Genomic DNA, 20,030 nt, shown 5'->3' on the forward strand with positions numbered 1-20,030 from the left:
AGGGCTATAAATGTCACTGCAAGTACCCTGAATTCAGATGAGGTGCATATTGGCTCTTAAAACTGGCATTAATGTGCTGTCTATATGGTGTTCTTTGCATTCTGCACTAGTTGCAGCTTCTGAGTTAAAGGCAGCCCCACAGAGAGGACAGTCAACCCTCCCCACAGGTAGTTTTGTGAGATATTTAGCCTTCTTTGTCAGAAGGCTCTGGTACCAACAAACCACAAATCCCAGAATTCCATCGTACTGACCTATGGCAGTTAAAGCAGTGTCAAACTGCACTAGACTAGGTTAAACCAGGTTGAATGTCATCAACATACTGAATGGCAGGCTCTGTTCCTTGCTATAGTCTATCTCACTGTCATTTTTATTTATTTCCTATAATTTTTTGGGATTTGTAACTTTTTTTCCACCTAACACTTAAATCTACTAGTTTGTCTCTCATTACAACTTATGCTGACCAAGCAACCATAGGCTAGTCATGGCCTTTCAGACTAACATACCTCACAAGGTTGTTGTGAGAATAAAAATGCAGGGGTCATGTACTTCCCCTTGAGTTCCCTTCAGTTAAGGTGAGATATAAATGCAAACAAAAAATACAAATAAGAATACTAGAGGAATATTCAGTTTCTGCCTTCTCGGTAGCACTGCAAAGCAGGAGGCTCCCCCTTTCCAAGGATTGCAGTAGTCATTGCTTTGTTAGTAATTGCTAAAAGTTATTTGGACAGATGAAACCATATCCTATTATTGCTGAGTATTATATTTTCCATGGATACTTTTAGCCTTTAAGGGATTCTGTGGGATTGTACTGATTTCCTTCCCTCTTTGTCTTCACACTTTTGTCTGTTGCCTTGGGGCTTACATGAGTGAATATTACCAGTTAAGTCAAGCATATGTTTTACATCTGGGAAGCAATTTGGACTCTTGACTGCAGAATGAAACATTCCCTGGATGCATAATTTCTATGCTTAACCATTCTCACTCCTCAGTTGCCTTTAAGAGAAAGGTTTTGTTTTGTTTTTTAAGTGACTCAGAATCAATGTGTCAGAATGCATGCCTCTGAGGAAGTTTCCTAAAACCAGATACAAAGTAAAAGTAAGAAACTTCTGTCTGCCCAAATGGTTGGTTTCAATTTCAGAGAATTTCTCAGGGGACATTCAGACCCCTGCAGAAGTAGTCATACATGTACACACACACACACACACACACACACCAATTCTGACACTGACACTTTTTGTTGTGTTACAACCTGGAACTGGAATGGATTTAAAGACTTATCTTTTGTACCACAATAAACCTATTTTGCATCTTCACATCACTGAGTATCTTGCACACACATGGTGATAATGCTAATTCAATCTGTTTCAATTTTAGTTTTTAACAAAACACGTAGAAAAAAAATCAATGAGAGGTATGACTTTTTCTGCAAGAATTAATATTCCAGTTGTGGCCAAGCCAACAGACACAAAAATGGAACAAAAAATCCCAGCACATTTTAGGATACAGCTCTTGCTGACATGAACCAGCCTTAAGAGAGGCATTTCAACTTTTTAGATAGAAAATACTCTCATCCAAAAGCTGAGAAACCACAAAGTATTAATGGAAGAGGACTGTGGACATCTGAAGCACTCCCAAAGACTAGTACAGTGGGCCCATTCCGGATCCCCCCATGTAAGGGGAATGCTGCATATGCTTGCGCCCACTGAAAACAATGGGGCATGTACTTGCAGCACCGGGTGGTGCACACGCCAAGGGCATGCATACCATTATCTTTTATTGTTGCGCAGCTTCGGCGTAAACTTGAAGTCGCATATAGTGTGCCCTGTGTAAGGCACAAGCGCACTGTATTCTACCTCTTACATCCAGCAAACCTATGCTACAACAGAAATTACTGATTCTTTAAGTGGAAGGTCAATTTCTCTCTGTTTTGCTTCTTAATATGTGTTTATCACAGACATTACAACATGTACATCTTCATTCAACCACACAAGTTTTTTCCCAAGTTGTAAGGCATAAAACACTCAAGAAGCAATTACTGTATATACTCACATATAATTCTAGAAATTTTAGTCAAAACTTTGACTACAAAAAGCTGGGTCGATTTATCCACAGGTCAAAGTATTTTAACTCTTCCCCTTCTCTGAGTAGAGTGGCAAAAGGTAAGAGCTTACTCCATCCTAGGAGCAGCCAAAAGAAGCACCAACCCCCTCTACTCTTTCCACCATGATGCTGCTTCTACCCTTTTGGAATGGTTGGTCAGAAAAATGGCAGTGGTGGCACCTCTTTGGTACTTCCCCTCAAAAGGGTGCCTAGAGGAATTGGGCTGAGAAGGATATGAATAAGACATTTATGTATGAAGACAGTAAATGTGTCTTTTACATTGTTTGCTACATGTCCCTAAATTTTATCCTCAATTTATCCATGAGTCATATCAATATCCATAATTTTGGTTCTCAAACCTGCCCTTGACTTATACTTGAGGTCAATTTATAGTTGAGTATATGTGGTATGTAAGAAAAAGGTAAAATATTAAGTATTACTTCTACTCCAAATACAAAACCCAGCATTTATTAAATAGCCTCAGGCTGCATATGCACTGCAGATATCATCCAGGTTGCCATCACTTTAACTATGGCTCAGTGCTGTGGAATTCTGGAAATTGTAGTTTTGTGAGACCCTTAGCCTTCTCTGTCAGAGAGATCTGGTGCTACAACACACCACAGTTCCCAAAATTCCACAGCATTAAGCCATGGCAGTTATGGCAGTGTGTCAAACTGGATAATTTCTGCAGCGTGGATGAGGCATAAATAATAATAATTAATTTGTTTTATTTATATACCGCTATTCCAGAGATCATAGCGGTGAACAGCAAGTAAGCTAATTATCAAGTAAGCTAATTTGCCCCCAACAGTCTGGGTACTCATTTTAGCGACCTCGGAAGGATGCAAGCCTGAGTCGAGCTTGGGCCCTTTTGCTGGTCTTGAACTCGCAACCTTATGGTTTCGAGTGAATGGCTGCATTACAGGCATTTAACCACTGCGCCACCAGGGCTCCTATCCTATCTGCTTGGTCATACAAGGCCCAACATTTATTAAACCATCTAGGTGATCTATCTGCTTGGCCGTTTGATTAAATTTTGAGTAGTAAATTTAAATAACCTGAGCATTACAGTGAAAAATCTTGTAGCTGAACAATCACATTACAAATCCTTCTTATCCATACACATGTCCGTTCTATTCCACAGGAAACAATACATATCTTTCCTACCCATAAACTGTATTCTTGTTTTATTCTTCAAGTGTAACTTTTCTTCATGCAGCTTCATTCCAAGTAAATCTCCCTCCCACAGATCACCCCCATGAAATCAACTCAGGGAAATAGCAGATATCCTAGTGAATGCCATGGTTGCTCTAGAAATTCTTTGAAATATTATTACAGATGTTTATCTTTATATACATCTGGTTTCAGGTCTGCAAGAGAATAAAGAAAACCAACACTCACAAAGAGTTTGAAATGGTCACATCAGTCACAGATATATGTTTGTTTTAAGCAATGAGGGCATTATAGAATTATTTATTTGGAGGGAGTGGTGAATGGCAAGAAATGGAAAAGGCAATAGGTGTGTGGCATATATTAACAAAGGCAGTTGCAATTTAACACCAATATATCTTCTTTATATTACACTTGCATTCTTCCACTGCTACAAAGCATGTTTTTAAACATTAACGTTCTGCCCAAACAATTCTTTGAAAATACTGGGAAAATTAGCAACTGCCAGATACAGATTCAGTTTTGCATAGAAACTACAGATCAAGAGAAAATGGGCTCCTTTGCCCATGCCTCAAGCAGAATGTAATGTATTATTAATATTCACACATGAGATTGACTGCCAGATACCTAGGAATGTCTGTATCATGCACCTGGCAGAAAGTGACACAAAGGCAAACCCAATCCAAGTTGTACCAGCATTACAGAGGCAGTAAAAATTACAAGTTCTCCATTTAGCTATGTGACCTTTCAATAGCTTCAATTACGTTTTTCTTCCCAATGGCATTGATAGGAAGGCAGGGAGAGAAGACCAATTCACACAAAACCTTGTCGCTCAGTAATGGGCTGAACAATGGAAGCACATCAACTATATTAAAAATAGAAACTTATAAACCACTGCACAGAGCCTTTTGCCAGATAATGTAAGCATACCTGCTTACATTAAATTTGAAAATTGGCATATGCTCACAAATGCTGCCATTTTCTTGTTTCCCAGTGTAGGAGAAAGAAAACAGAATGAATCAACATGAGGAATGAGTACCCTCATCTGAGAACCTTCTGCAGCAATGTGGCTTCTTGCTACAATCTCACCGTTTTTTATTTGATGCACTTACTTCCCATTTTTCCCTTGGGAAAGCTTATAGTAGCTTATAAAGGTTTCTAGTCAGTCTCTCTTTCAGGCATTTACCAGGCTAAGATCTGTGCAACAGCATCAGTTTCTACAGCCTTCCCTTGCTACAATTTCCAAGCAGGGAAGTACTCCCACGAGTAATTTTTTGTGTCTGAAATGTTAACATGATTCTAAAAAAATACAGTAATATTGAAGTCCTCTTGGAACATCTTGGCAATACCTGTGTGCCTTTCTTAGAAGCTAGCTGCATAGTTGGCTCTCCTACATTAGGTTATTAAAAGCAGAGGCAATTTGGAAGGTTGTTCCCAAGCGATGTCAGCCAAAATTTGGCGAGAAAGGCCCAGTGATAACAAGCTCTGTTGCATCAAAACCAGAAACAAAGCACTAAAGCAGAATTACTTTAGAAATATTACTTTAATGTGAGGTACAAGTATGCAGAAAACTGATATGGAATTCAGATCCAAATCAGTGACACTTTGCTCAACTTCCATCATCAACCCCCTCAAAAGAGAGAATTCTGTTTACACATGGCTCAGGCTATTTGAAGGATCATTATATCTCTATACATTCTGGCTGTGCTCTAAGATCTTCACATGAGACTCTAGGGCTGTACACACAGCCCCTAAGGAATGGCACAACACCGCCCCTTTCTTAGCCAGATCGGGGCTGCGGCAACCATATGCTGCAGCCTCAATCCGACCTTCCAGGGAACGATAGCTGTGGCTCCTTTTTGTGCCTGGAAAGGGCACGACAGCCGCTGCGCTGCGGCTATACAGTGTGCCTTCAGCACTGCATCGTGTGGACCAGAGGAGCACTTTATAGCCACATGCTGTGTGGATTGGTGCATGGCATCACAGCACCCTGGGGACAGAGTTGGGGCATGCATCATGTGGACGCGATGTCCTGACTCTACCCCCAAGCTGGCCTTAATCACTGGTCTGAAGAACCCCTCTCTCTCAGTCCTACTACCTTCCCAAGTATGTTAAGTGTGAACAAGGGAGAGGACTTTCTCAATAGCTCTTCCCAGATTCTAACTCACTCCTTCGAGGCTAGGATGCTTCCCTTCCTTTGTTCTACAGCTTCAAAGGAAAATATTCTGTTCTAACAAGCTTTCAGAATGTGATGGCTAGGGGCTTTTAATGATGTGCTGTCTTGTTGATTTTAATCTTTTGTTTTTTAACAATGGTTGCATAGGCATTTCAGAAATAATAACACTTTAACAACCATGGCACAATGGTATGGAATCCTGGGATTTTTAGTTTTTTGTTGCACCAGAGTTCTCTGACAGGGAAGACTAAATAAAATCCTAGAATTATCATAAGTCGTCAGGAAACATGAAGGCACATACACCCATGCAAATTCCAGTATTGAGGGAAAGGCAGGATAAAAAGAGGCAGTAGAGGTAGAGGAGGTATTTGAAAAATAATTTGATTTTGAAAAATTTAAGAACTACACTTACATCTCAGATGGCTACAATACAGACAAACACAGCAACATTTGCCCCTGTACTCCAGGGCAAAGGCTTATTATGCATTTCTTGATATTTTTCCTCTTTATAAATTCCTGCCACATGCCAACATATATACTACACTATAGCAATGGGATTTGGGTCCCTGCAGTAAACCAAAGAAGTTCCCCTAAGCCTGGGAATAGAAATAGCTCCAGAACTTTCCTAAGCAGCCACTCACTTATAATTGCTCCCTATAGCATGAAGTAATTAGGGAAGCAAGTCTTGAGCAAAAAGCTTTTGAAGTCATCATATCCTGCAATTCCTCTGCCAACTGCTCCATAACACACAGTTCAAAGATGGCCAAAACAGTGGGAGAGGTTTTTAGCATATCAGGTAAACAAGTGTTGTTGCTTTAACTATGTACAAAGCTATACCGGGGGGGGGGGGGGGGGGGGAATAAATCCTCATTTCAGTATTTAGATAACTTTCTACAAACTAGAAGCTCATCTACCAGGCACATCTCTGACAATAAGTGAACAAATCTGAGGTTAGTTTTTTGTGGGGTTTTCGGGCTATGTGACCATGTTCTATAAGAGTTTTCTTCCTGATGTTTTGCCAGCATCTGTGGCTGGCATCTTCAGAGAATGCTTCCTGGAAAAGAGTTGAGTAATACTGTGTCACCCTGGGAAAGGAGGAGTGATTTGCATGTATATTGTTTTGATGCTAATGGCAGGCCTCAGGCTGGAAGGATATGACATGGTAGTTGTTGGCATGGTCCAGAATTTCAGTGTTTTCAAACAACCTTATATGTCCAGGATGGTTTATAACATGTTCTGCTACTGCTGATTTTTCTGGCTGTTCCAGTCTGCAGTGTCTCTCGTGTTCCTTGAATCTTGTTTGCACACTGTGTTTGGTGGTTCCCTATGTAGACTTGTCCGCAGCTGTATGATATGTGGTAAAATCCTGTGGCTGTGAGAGGGTCTCTCTTGTCCTTGGCTGAGCGAAGCATTTAGTGGATTTTCTTCGTTGGTTTTTAAACCATTTGAAGGTTGTGTTACCTCACCAGTTTCCCTATTCTGTTTGTGACTCCTTTGATGTATGGTAAAAATACCTTCCTTTCGGGTGGTTGTTTATCTTCCCTCATTTGGGTTTTTCTGGGCCTGGCTGCCCTTCTGATGTCTGAGCTGGAGTAACCATTAGCCTGTAGAGCTCGGTCCAGGTGCTTTGGTTCTAACTGAATGTCAGGATGCACAGGGAAGCCATTGAAATCCACAAACACGTGGACAATTTAAACAGGAAAGAGGAAACCCTGAAAGTAAACAAGATTTGGCTTCCAGTCCTGAAAAAACAGCAAGCTGAGGACTCAACAAATGCAAATGAAAAATGGGTCAGGGGCTTCCCAGCAGACAACGAGCTCTAATCAAGCAGACATGAATCCTCCTTTACATATCCTTCCAGCCTGAGTCCTGCCATTAGCATCAAAACAATATACATGCAAATCACTCCTCCTTTCCCAGGGTGACACAGTATTACCCAACTCTTTTCCAGGAAGCATTCTCTGAAGATGCCAGCCACAGATGCTGGCAAAACGTCAGGAAGAAAACTCTTATAGAACATGGCCACATAGCCTGAAAACCCCACAAAAAAACTATGGATGCTGGCCATGAAAGCCTTCGACTCCACAAATCTGAGGTTCCTATTTTTTAAATTATTATTATTATTTCTAGATATGAAAACAGGAAGACATGTCACACTGTCATTTTTAGAAGTGAGTATATTTCTAGACTCATTCTTCTTTGTTTGCAAATGTAAGTCTTACATGATTCCAAGTCGGCCTCTTTACTTTATTCAGCTTAATTCCATAAGCTCTCTTGTAAACATGTCTTAATTTCTAATATCAAAAATTTGAAAGCCTCAAAGGAAAACAAAAGAACCATGAGCTTAATATTGATAGGTTATAACAGAATGAGAGAATACAGACCATTATCCAAGATTGTCATTTTACTAGTTCAAATGAAACACATATTCCAACTGAATGGGGATATATTCACCAAATCCAATCCTTTAGTGGAGATAAAAGAGACAACAGTTTCTCAGCACACTATGTATATTAATATACGGGTTTTCACGACTGTAATTCAACTAAAGAATTCTCCTCAGAAAAGGTTCTGATTCCAATGAAGTGTTCTTTTGGTAGACAGATTCATTGCTTTCATGCCTCCATACTACAGACCACCTACTTGAAAGACCTGTATCACTTTATGCTACTTTTTGAAACTAGGGTCCTTCTTTCTGCATTCTGTTACATTCTAACCACACCCCCATAACTATGCTTTTGTTGTTAACTGCCTTTACATCTCTATCTCAACCCATGGCGACCTATGGATGAGACATCTCCAGGTCCCCCTGTCCTCTACTGCTCTGCCCAGCTCCTGAAAACTCATATTAGTGGTCTCTTTAATAAAGCCCATCCATCTAGCATGTGGCCTTCCCCTCTTTTTACTTCACTTTTCCTAACATTATTGTCTTTTCCAATGATTCATGCCTTCTCATGATGTGTCCAAAGTATGGCAGTCTAAGTCTTGTCATTTTGGCTTCTAGGGATACTTCTGTCTTGATCTGCTCTTTGTCCTTTTGGCTGTCTGTGGAATCCTCAGCACTCTTCCCCAGCATACTTGGAATTCCCCTTACATACAGGAATGCATCCCCCACATAAGTGAAGGGCCCACTGTAGTATCATCTTATGTATGTGGTTATAGGGGACATATATATCCATGTAGATCAGCTTCCAGAAAATCTGTTCTCAAGGGTATTACAACCACAGCTGTTCCCACTCCAAAAATCCATCAGATAATTTCTTCTCCCCTTTCAGAAACCATGAGATAAGGATTTCAATATCTGTTCAGCCAATCACACGCTCTCCACCTAAGGGGAAGGCAATGGCAATGGCAAACCTCTGAACAAATCTTGACAAGAAAACCCTATCATATGGTTGCTAGTTGGAGTCCATATAAAGGCACATAATAACAGCCACAATGCAGAAACAGCTTCAAGCTGCCAATCTGAGTCAAAAACTCAGCAAATGGTCACTGATAACCAAAGGGCTCCTGACAATCAGAAACCAGTAATAGAAAGCACTGATCCTGTGAACAACACGAATAAAAAATGATTGATTCAATGTGTATAATATGTAAAATGTTGTACTGTATTTTTAATCTTTTACTGGTGTATATACTTAAATGTGTTAATTTTTAAAATTATTTTTAAATGTTATTTAATACTTTTAAAAATTTTGTAAACTAATATTTTAGATTAATCTTTTAAAATCTTTTTTAGTTTAAACTTTTGTAAACTAATGTTTTAGTTTAATTGTTCTTAAAATTATTCCAAAACATCTAGAATCCTATCTTGGAAGAAAAGTAGGATATAAATTAAATAAATAACCAACCAACCAACCAACCAACCAACCAACCAACCAACCTAGTTGGGACTAACAGTAAAGCTTAGGCTCATATGAACTTGTGGAATTCCAGTTAGAAAACCATGAACTGAATATATCCATTGCCAAAAAAAAGTACAATGGCATGTATAAGGGAACTGGCAGAAGCAAATGACCTCAACGGGATCCTGACCACTGTAAGCAAGAGGAAGCACTTTTAATGGAACCAACTCTTTCCTCTATACATAATAAGGCAGCTGACTCTTATCATAATGGTGCACCCTTGGAAGACATTATATATTTTAAGTCTTTCTTAGAGGTTAGGTTAGCGTCTGTACAATGAATGCCTATGGATGTCTGGAGCAGAAAAACAGAAAGTTGTGCCCCCACCCCAATCTATATGTAATAATAATAATAATAATAATAATAATAAAATTTATTAGTATCCCGCCCCTCTGAGAACAATCGGGGCGGCTAACAAAGTTAAAAATACAGAACATATAAAATCCCTAATACCCTCCCCTCCTTAAAAAAGTATTAAATCCAATACAGTATCTAAAAAGGCACAAAACAAAAAATACACAAACAAACATACAAGTTAAAAACTGAATATGTGTTCTTTGTAATAACTGAGAACAATCTTGAATAAAACTACAAATTCAGAGAGTTATCTCAATGCGCAGAACTACCAGATGCATACAGCATTTCATAGGAGTCTTTTCATACATGGCAATGAATGTGTGAAATTTGCAGTTGAAGTCTGCTGTAGTAATACCACATATATTCAATGTGCACATAGAGGGAAATGGTAGTCAAAAAGGGTTAATGGGTTTAGTTAATTGTTAATAAGCTAAAATAATCTAATTTAATTAAATTTAGGTTAGAAGGTAGAAATTAAGTATTATGTTTTATATTAAATTTCCATTAATTTAAAAGCCTACAGTAAAAGGCTTACCAGAATGAAGCTGAAAAATGCCACTCATGGCTTTACTCTTTTCCACCCTTTGTTCCTATCTTGAGCTTGGAGAGAAGGAAATAGTTACATGGATTTTTGAAAACCCCATTTCTCATCTATTCTACTAAAAAAATTCTCATGCATTACCCTTTTCCTTCCCTTATAATTTGATGTCCATAACTTCGATCTTTCTTTAGATTACTGACTCCTTTCCTGCTTCTGTGGTACTAGCATTTGCAGTATGATAAATGAATTCTACTTTAATCCCAATTTTGGGTGGTCCATGGGTGGGCGTCAAATATTGTTTGCCCTTTGCTTGCCAGTGATCGGGGATGAAGGTGTTCCTGACTTGAGCAGACTAGATTAATCAATGATAGATTAATCACTTTCATTTGCCAGTGATTAGTCTATCCAGAATCAGAAAGTCTCTCCCATACCACAGAAAATAAGGCCTTTTAAATGAAAGACTTGTATTAAGATGCCCTGACCATTTACTCCGGTAAAATCTTTTCATTTGATAATCAACTGAACTAACATACTCTTATCCTAAGCAAAAACAAAGACTGATAGCCATTGTCGTTTATTAAGGAGCCAAGCAGACAACATAAAATTTGTTAGTCTCTTATTTAATAAATTCATTAATTCTTTAATTAACAATTTAATTCTAGGAATAAATTAATGGTGAGAGACCAACTAAGTCAATCAATTAAGTTGAAAAACATTATTAATTAAATTGCCTGCCTTGTTATAGATTTTCTAACTTAATTTCTAACATAACTGAGTTTAATTAGTTATTTCCTATGTAGGATTGCCAGGTGAAAATCAGGACAGGGTTCCCATAACTTTAATAGTTCTGAAAAGAGGGATTTTCAGCACATCATACAAACTTGTCATACAAGCTGCAACTGCTGAATTCCCTTGTCCACACAACCATTACAGCATAGCTGAGCAACAGTGTAAGGTTAGGGGGCCACATTACCCCAAGAGACTTTATAGGGCCAATATGTACTCCACTACATCCCCTCAATTAAAAAAATGCCCTCAAATGCCCCTTAGGTAACATGGGAGCATTTTCACCATTTTTAGGCCTAACAGAGCCTTTTTTTAACAACAGGAAAAGATCTTGTTTTTATTAAGGCCTGTCCTTAGTGTAAAATAGCATGGAGGAGCAAATTAATGAGGAAAATACCCTCCAAACCATATAGAAAGCATCTGGAGGGCCAAAAATTGACTTTCCCAGTGGGCCACATGCAGCCTGCATGCCACACTTCGTCTAACTGCGCTAAAGAGCCAGGTTTTTCACTAGCGATCTTATTCATCTCACTGACTATACATGCTAGAAAGTCTGAGATGGTTAAGGTTGAAGAAAACTTTGGAAATGGTCTGCAATTTGCTTATCTTCTCTGAAGGTGTGCTTGAATTATACCATAGGATCTCTTGCTGAGAAATCAGCAGTCAAACTTCTTCCAGGTCTGGCAGAAACCCAGCCATACACTAGGGTGAACGAAGTGTAGTTCATGGCCCACATGTGTCCCTCCTGACCAATTTTAGGGGTGTCCCACATCCCTCCTTCTTCTTTTTTTTTTTTTTTTTTTTTTTTGCTAAAAATGCCTCCCATGCTTCCTCAAGCATATTTTTTGCTACAACTTTGGCCCTTTTAAGTGTTTTTAGGCCTAGGGGAGACCAGAAGCTAATACAGGCCCGGTACAGATGGGCCTCGTGGCATGTCTTGATGACATGCTAGGGTTGCCTCGGGGCGTCACTAACAGACACCCCGCAACCCTAGCACGTATTCCGTATGTCAAAATGGCGGCACCCTATACAGATGGGCACCACCATTTTGACGTGACCAATGCTTAGCGTCCGCACGTCGCAGTGCGATACTGATGTTGTGAGTGCGCCATTGGCATACTGCGGCATCTCCACACTGCGGCATCAGTATTATGCCGCAAAAAGAACCCACTTTTTGTGGGTTCTTTTTGTGATGCAAGAAAACCGCACAGTTTGTCCGCTGCAGCATCCTCATGGAGCAAAACAAGGTTCCGGCAAACCACCATTTTGGGGCGGTCTGTACCAGGCCATACTCCCCATCCCTAGGCAGTAATCTCTGAATATCATACACTCTCACATCAAGTCCACCCAGCAAGGCAGTTCTGAGAAAGGGACACTGCTCTTCCCTCTCTCCCTCAAAGCAGTCTGTACAGTTAGAAGGAATGGGATGAGCCAAGCATCACCCTTCTCAAATCCAGTACTGAGTCACAGGCATAGTAAGAGGCTTGGTGTCTTCCTGTCTCTAGAAGTTTTCAAAGCTCTGTTACAATTTTGTAGCTAGGAGAGATTTTACATCAAGTGCTATAAGAAAGAAATTATAAAATAGCAGTGAGATTTTGCATATGCATGCCTGAGTATAGTATCAAAGTATAGCTCTCAAAGGCCATTATTCTATGCCAGAGATGGACAACATGTGGGCCTCCAGTACTAGTCAGCAAACGTAATGCTAAACTGTAATCCAACAATCTCTAGAGGGCTCCACATTCCAGATCCCTGCTTTGTAGCTCTCAAAAATATAATCTCAGTCTTCTGGAAGAGATGCATCCATTTACAGAACAGCCTAATTTTAAAAGAGAGAAAGAATGAAAGATCTTCAAGGCTTACCTGAATGGCTTCTGTGGTGTGATGAGGCCAGTGTCACCCTTCCCCATAGTGTTATAAGGCAGAGAGAGAGCACCAATACCCCTTTGCTCAAGCTTCGGATGTCCCTCTCACTCATTCTGGTGAGGCAAAAGAAGTAAGATGCACATGAGATTGAAAGTAAGCCTGAGAGCCAAAAAGCAACAAAATAACAGCATTTTAAGACTATGTGAACTAGTTCTGTTTGAAAAACAAATTAATTTATAGTACATTTCCTCCTCCACCACCTCAAAACTACACACAGTATTCCAGCAGTTGTACTGTCATGTGCCTTCATATTTATTCCCACTAGCAGCAACCTCTATCCTAGGGTTTTCTTGCCAAGTTTTAATCAGAGAAGGCTTGCTATTGCCTTCCTATGAGGCAAAGAGAGCATAACTAAGTCAACTCAATGAGTTTCATGGTTGAGCAGAGATTTGAACTTTGGTCTCCTAAAGTCCTAGTCCTACACTCAAACCAAGAAATGCCAGTAAATCCCCATATTAAAATAATAGTTTTTAATTTGTCCCTATAAACCAGAGTGGGCAGGAGGTGGACAAAAATATGATAGTATTCTGATGGCAATTGTGCATGTACGCATACATACACCCATGTATCATGGGTCTATACATCACACCCTGCAGTGACGCAAGACAATTTACAGGAAACTCTAAGAATCAATGTAACTTTACAAATGCCTAATTTTTCACCAGATTCAATTGCTAGATTAAAACTAAACTGTGTGGTGGCAATGTCTGGAAGGTTAGGTGTCACATCATGCACAGCTACCAGTATGTGGAGCCAACTATTTTTAACATGCCAATTTCAACCAGCAATGACAATATTAGATGAAGTGGCTAGTGATCCAACAGATCTATGCAATCTACTATTCTGCTTCTACAATGATCAACCAGTTGCTGATGGGAAGCCTAAGAACAGAACATGAATTCACATCCCCCATCTCACATTCCTTTGCAACTGATATACAAAGGCATGCTACCTTCAGAACCAGAAGTGATATGTCTTTACTAGTTGCCACTGATGCCTTTTATTCAGAGGAAGATTAAAAACATTCAGACACCCCTATCCCCTATTTTCATCAAGAAACGTCCAATGGAGTTAACCAATGGCCTGATACAGACAGCCAAAATAAAGCTGCTTCGAGTCACAGTGGAGGTCTGGTGTTTCAATGATGCATGCGTCCTAGGAGTCCAGAAGCCACACCAAAGCCACACTCCAGTCCTGAAGGGCTGGAGCATGGCTTTGGCGCAACTTCTGGACTCTTAGGACGCATGCATCATTGAAACACCAGACCTCCACTGTGACTCGAAGCAGCTTTATTTTGGCTGTCTGTAACAGGCCAATAAGAAATAATTTAAGTATTAGCACATTAGAGAGAGACAGCAGTGACACAGTGGTTTGGGTATTGGACTATGACTCTGGAGACCAGGGTTCGATTCCCAGATCAGCCATGAAACCCACTGGGTGACTTTGGAGAAGTCATATGCTCTCAGCCCCAGAGGAGGGCAATGGCAAACCTCCTCTGAACAAGTCTTGCCAAGAAAACCCCATGACTGAGGGTTGCTTTACCGGTAAGTCAGAAACTACTTGAAGGCACACAACAATAATCAATTAGCACACCAGGTAAAATATACAAAAATACAGAAGATGAAAACAACAGAATCTTCATGTCAGCAACTTGTCACATGAAGCTGTTTGAAATGAGGTAACTGCACGGCTGCTTCTGCAAATTAATCTAGTTTAGAAAATGAGATGTTACATCGGCAAGAGTGCTGTTGCTAAATACTGAACACATGGGAGTGAGTAATTTTTGTGATTTCATCTGAACATTGCCCCACATGCCCAACAAATCACTGTGGCTGAACTGCTTCTGGTCAGGCCACATGCAACGTTATAAATGCAGTCTGAACAGCCCCAAGAATCACTATTGCTACAACCTGTAAATGGCATGATTGCTATACACAATACTTTCCATTCAGTTCAAAGAAGCCAGATAGCACCTCAGGGCTCTGAGCAATTACATAAGGAGTCAATGAGCATAGTAGTTTGAACACTGGACTAGGACTCTGGAGACCAGGGTTCAAATGCCCACTCAGACATGAAAACTCACTGGGTAACATTGGGCAAGTCACATTCTCTCAGTCTCAGAGGAAGGCAAAGGCAAACCCCCTCTGAACAAAACTTGCCAAGAATTCCTTGTGATCATTTGCTTTAGAGTCGCTATAAATTGGAAATGACTTGAAGGCACACAACAATTACAAAAGTCCACAGCCCTCAAAATCCAAGGAATCAGTTTGCTATTCCTTAATCAAAAAGCCTGTCTGGAAGAAGACAAGCCCTCCCTTCATCCTCCATCTTGAGGGAGGGTGAGGCAGGCTAGCTCCACCCGGCCTGCCTGAAAGAAGACAAGCCCTCCCTTCATTGACCATCTTGAGGGAGAGAGAGGCAGGCTAGCTCCACCAGGCCTGCCTGGAAGAAGACAAGCCCTCCCTTAGGGTTGCCATAAGTGAGGGCCTCCAAACTGGGACAAATGTAGGACAAATGTAGGGCAACATTTTCAAATGTAGGACACGTTTTCATAAAAATGGAGGACGTGCCAAAAAAATGAGTTTTTTTTTTAAATGTTACTATAAATGCATGGTTTTTAGGCATGATCAAAATGGAGGACATTTTGGCATTATTCCTAGACAGATGGCAGAAATGTACTTGCCCTCGGGTTCAACTGTACTTCTCAGAAGTGTGTACTTGGGCAAGGGACTGTGGTTTTTCTTCACTGCGCATGAGTTTGTAAAAATCACAGCAAGTTACATTGGCCATGCCTCAGAGGCTTGTTGATATCAATATCACCATCATCATCATCACTATAATTGTCCAGGAAAGGCAGACTTGTTAGCATTTAAAGCGCCATAAATATACAGAAAATGCACTTGCATATATTTAACAATAAAAAATAATGAAAAAAAAACCAAGGCAGGGGTATATATATTTGATAATAAAAATTGTAATAAAATAAAAAACAAGCAATAATAAAAATTAATGAAATAAAATAAAACAAGCAATAATAAAAATTAATGAAAAAATAAAACAAGCAATAGTAAAAAATTAATGAAATAAAATAAAAACAAGCAATAATAAATATTAATAAAATAAAATAAAAACAAGCAATAATAAAAATTAATAAAATAAAATAAAAACAAGCAATAATATAATTAATGAAATAAAATAAAAACAAGCAATAATAAAAATTAATGAAATAAAATAAAAACAAGCAATAATAAAAATTAATAAAATAAAATAAAAACAAGCAATAATAAAATTAATGAAATAAAATAAAAACAAGCAATAATAAAATTAATGAAATAAAATAAAAACAAGCAATAATAAAAATTAATAAAATAAAAAATAAAAAGCAATAATAAAAATTAAAAAATTAAATAAAATAAAAACAAGCAATAATAAAAATTAATAAAATAAAAAATAAAAAGCAATAATAAAAATTAAAAAATTAAATAAAATAAGTATTTTATATTTTTAAAAATAATTAAAAAACCCCAAAATACCAAGGCAGACCTAATGGCCACTGACTCAGCTTTCCTCCTCCTCCTCCTCCTCCTCCTCCAGCCCAATTCTGCCCTGGCCTTCAGGCACCCTTCCTCTGGCTCCTTCCTCCTTCCTCCTTCTCCTTCTCCTCCTCCTCCTCCTCCTCTCCCCCCTCCTCCTCCTCACGATGGCTGGCGCGCACGGAGGGAAGCGCGGCAGGCGTGCGCACACGTGGAGGGAAGCGGGGCAGGCACGCACACGCAGATGGAAGTGGGGCAGGCGCGCGCGCTGCCACTTGCCCCTGCTGAGGCCTGGGCGGCGCGCGCCAAGGATCCCGTCCTCTTTGGCCAGCTGGCCAATGGCTGGCTGGCCAAAGCAAGGGACGAGCTCCTGTTTGGGAGCCCCATGCGCGCGCAAGCCCTCACACTGGAGGCACGGTGGCGGCGGCGCTTCTGCCGCCGAGGAGGAAGACGGAGCCGGAGGAGGAGGTGGGTTGGCACTGCCCACCGCGAAGATGACGAGGAGGAGGTGGGTTGGCGCCGCAGCAGCCGCATTAGCAGCAGCGGCAATGGCCGGAGCGGGCCCCCAAACCGGGAACAAGGCACGGGTGGGGGCCCAAACCGGACCGGGACCAGCCCCCCAAAAGTGTGATTGTCACGGGGGCCGCCGGGTTATGGCAACCCTACCCTCCCTTCATCTACCATCTTGAGGGAGGGAGAGGCAGGCTAGCTCCACCAGGCCTGCCTGGAAGAAGACAAGCCCTCCCTTCATCCTCCATCTTGAGGGAGGGAGAGGCAGGCTAGCTCTACCAGGCCTGCCTGGAAGAAAACAAGCCCTCCCTTCATCCTCCATCTTGAGGGAGAGAGAGGCAGGCTAGCTCCACCAGGCCTGCCTGGAAGAAGACAAGACCTCCCTTCAGCCACCTTCTTGAGGGAGAGAGATTGTATTGTATTGCATTTTTGTTCTGTACACCGCTATGATCATTGCGGAATAGCGGTCTATAAATAAAATGTATTATTATTATTATTATTATTATTATTATTATTAAATTGATCCTTCGGCATCAAATTGTAGAATCAGAGGCTGTACAGACAGTCCTTAAGGGGTGGCAGGATGCCACCCCTTTCCTAGCCAGATCAGGGCTGGAGCAACCACACACCATGGCCCTGATCCGGCCTTTCCACAGCGCAAAAAGGAGCCACAAAAAGTGGCTCTTTTTTGTACTGTGGAAAGGGCGCCATAGCCACCAGCACTGCAGCTTTTCAGCGCTCCTTTGATGCAGTGCATGTACATACTGCACCAAGGGAGTTCCATGATGCCTCCCACACAGCATCACACTAGCATGGGGGCAGAGTCAGGGAGCTCAGTGTGCAGTCACCATGACCCCACTCTGCCAGCATTTATCACAGGTATGTACAGCCTCTTAGTCCCTTTGCATTTAAAAAAAAAAACCTCTTCCAATTTTTAACTGTGGCCAAGAACTTCCATGTCAGTGAGGTGGTAAATACAGTCTGGATTTGAATCTGAAATTTAAATTTGCTGTCCAAGATGCTGAACCTATTTTAGACTCTGACTAAAACCTAAGTAATTTTGTTATATCCTCTCTTAAACATGGAAGCCACCTGCTGGCACTTCTAATTTCTCAGGAAAAGATGGGGGAAGGAAACACACTAAAAGAAGCAGGTCAGAAGTTGAGTGCATAATAATGTTGAGGCCCAGGAAAGCAGCAGGTATAGAATAAAAGCAGCTGGGTATTTTGAATCTCAGTTTCCTTCATGTGGATGTTCACCTGTTTTTGTTGTCTGGGCAAGACTCCCTCAGGTTTCTCGAAGGATTCTGCATGAAGGCATCTAATAGTCAACAACTAAAATAAGTATTTAAGCAATTATACATACCTCCTATTGGGGCTTTACAGCTATTGTCTGTGCATTGGCCAATCTCGGATAGACTCGGTATTTGCAAAGAAAGGCAAACATCAGGGCATCTGAAAAGAATGAAACAGGTGCTTAGTATTACAGTGGACAGATCCTGCCTGAAAGGAGAGATATACATTTTCACTAATTTTATTCCTACCTGTAAAAATGAATTTCATAAGTTCTCTCCCAAATAGTTGAGATTATGGGAGTTATTATGCATTATGCTTTTTCTCACTTTGAGACTTTTCATTTGCACTAAAACTTTCAGATGCAAATTTTGTGGGGACAGCAAAAAATACACTGCTTTCTGTGCAAAAACATTTCCACGAATGATTTTTTCTCCAAAACAAAGTCCAAAATTTACAATGGCAGTTAACCATTTTCTTAAGAAGGTATCCCAGTGCATTAAGGCACCCTTTCTTGCTAGTCATAAGAATATTTGTTTTCTTTTCCTCTTTCTCTAAAAATACCAGTCAATTGCATTTCTCTAGAGCAACTTGCAAATACAGAAGCCAAAACACCCTGCAGGCTAATTTTTAACCTGTAGTCAACTGTCTCTTTCTTGACCTTCCCTTATTTCACTGTCCAGATGTACATATTTCAGCCAAGCCTAAACAGGCTAGTCAAACAAACCGATAGTGACTTCATGCATATATTAAGATGGTCTCATGAGTGTTTCTTGATGCATTACTTCCCTATAGCCCCTATAGTGCCATGACACTAAAACATTGGTATTTCAGCATGGGTCACTTCTATTAGGGTGTTCCCACAAAGCTACAATACTTTGAATTAATCCAAAATAGACTCTGATCTAGAAACAGGGTGTTTACAGATGCAGTTACAAGGCTTGGGTACTATCTTGTTCTGAGGTGGCTCTTCTCTGCTCTGATTTCTAGTAGCATGTTCCTGGCAGGACTTCAGGCCAGAATTTCAGGGGCCTACTTGACAGAATGAACAGGAAGGACCCACAATGCAATATGGCTAGTGAATGAAGTTATATACATTATTATCTTAAAAAGAATGTGGTAAAATGAAGTCTATAAATCTAACCATGCTTGAATGGGAACCTTCCTTTTTATTAGATGTGCTAGAGAAATGATCTTGAACACTAGACAGTTTATGTTTTTAGTTGCTTTGCTATACAGTTCTGTTTTCATTGTCTCATTCTGATATTTTCTCTAAGCTATATTGACTATGCAAGAAAAACAATATATAAATACAAAGTAACACCCCCCCCAAAAAAAAAAAAACCCTAGGAGTGTAAACTTTGGCATGTTACAGACCGCCCCTTTGGGCAGCCTGTAGGCGCTCCTTTCCCCGGTGTATCGGGGCCTCAGCTGCCACAACGGCAGCCTCCGAGGCCCCAATCCGCCACTTTCGGGCCACGAGGAAGGGGCAAAAGGCCACTTCCCCGCGGCCTGGAAAGGGGTGTCCTTGGGGCTTCAAGCCCCGAGGACACCCGATGGCGGCGGGGAGGAGGAGAAAGGGGCTGCTTGGCCCCTTTCTCTTCTGCGTCGCTGGGCGCGGCCATCTAAAGGCTGCGCCCAGCGACGCAAACCTGGAAGGAGATCCAAAATGGAGCTCCTTCCGGGGCCGCGGAATGGGTGCACTAAGCGCCCTTGCACGGCCCCACTACGTAA

At 40.7% G+C, this 20,030-nt stretch overlaps 1 protein-coding gene across 4 annotated transcripts in view; it reads right to left on the reverse strand.

Annotated features, from left to right (window-relative positions):
- The window catches only part of LOC149315900 (chemokine-like protein TAFA-2), a 139,801-nt gene that overhangs the window by 75,418 nt on the left and 44,353 nt on the right, over positions 1-20,030 (reverse strand). For 3 of the 4 annotated variants that reach the window (XM_089514397.1, XM_089514394.1, XM_089514396.1), the window contains exons 2-3: positions 18,370-18,458; positions 12,899-13,014 (exon numbers count right to left, since the gene is read on the reverse strand). In XM_089514397.1, the coding sequence (XP_089370523.1) occupies positions 12,899-13,013 (115 nt within the window). In that variant the 5' untranslated portion in view covers position 13,014; positions 18,370-18,458. Of the gene's footprint in view, positions 1-10,243; positions 10,309-12,898; positions 13,015-18,369; positions 18,459-20,030 lie in introns of those variants that run through there. The other variant, XM_089514398.1, reaches the window with a different exon arrangement.

This window comes from Sceloporus occidentalis, unplaced genomic scaffold (assembly GCF_023333645.1).
Source record: "Sceloporus occidentalis isolate IW3139 unplaced genomic scaffold, rSceOcc1.0.p SCAF_3, whole genome shotgun sequence".
Lineage (NCBI taxonomy): Eukaryota > Metazoa > Chordata > Lepidosauria > Squamata > Phrynosomatidae > Sceloporus > Sceloporus occidentalis.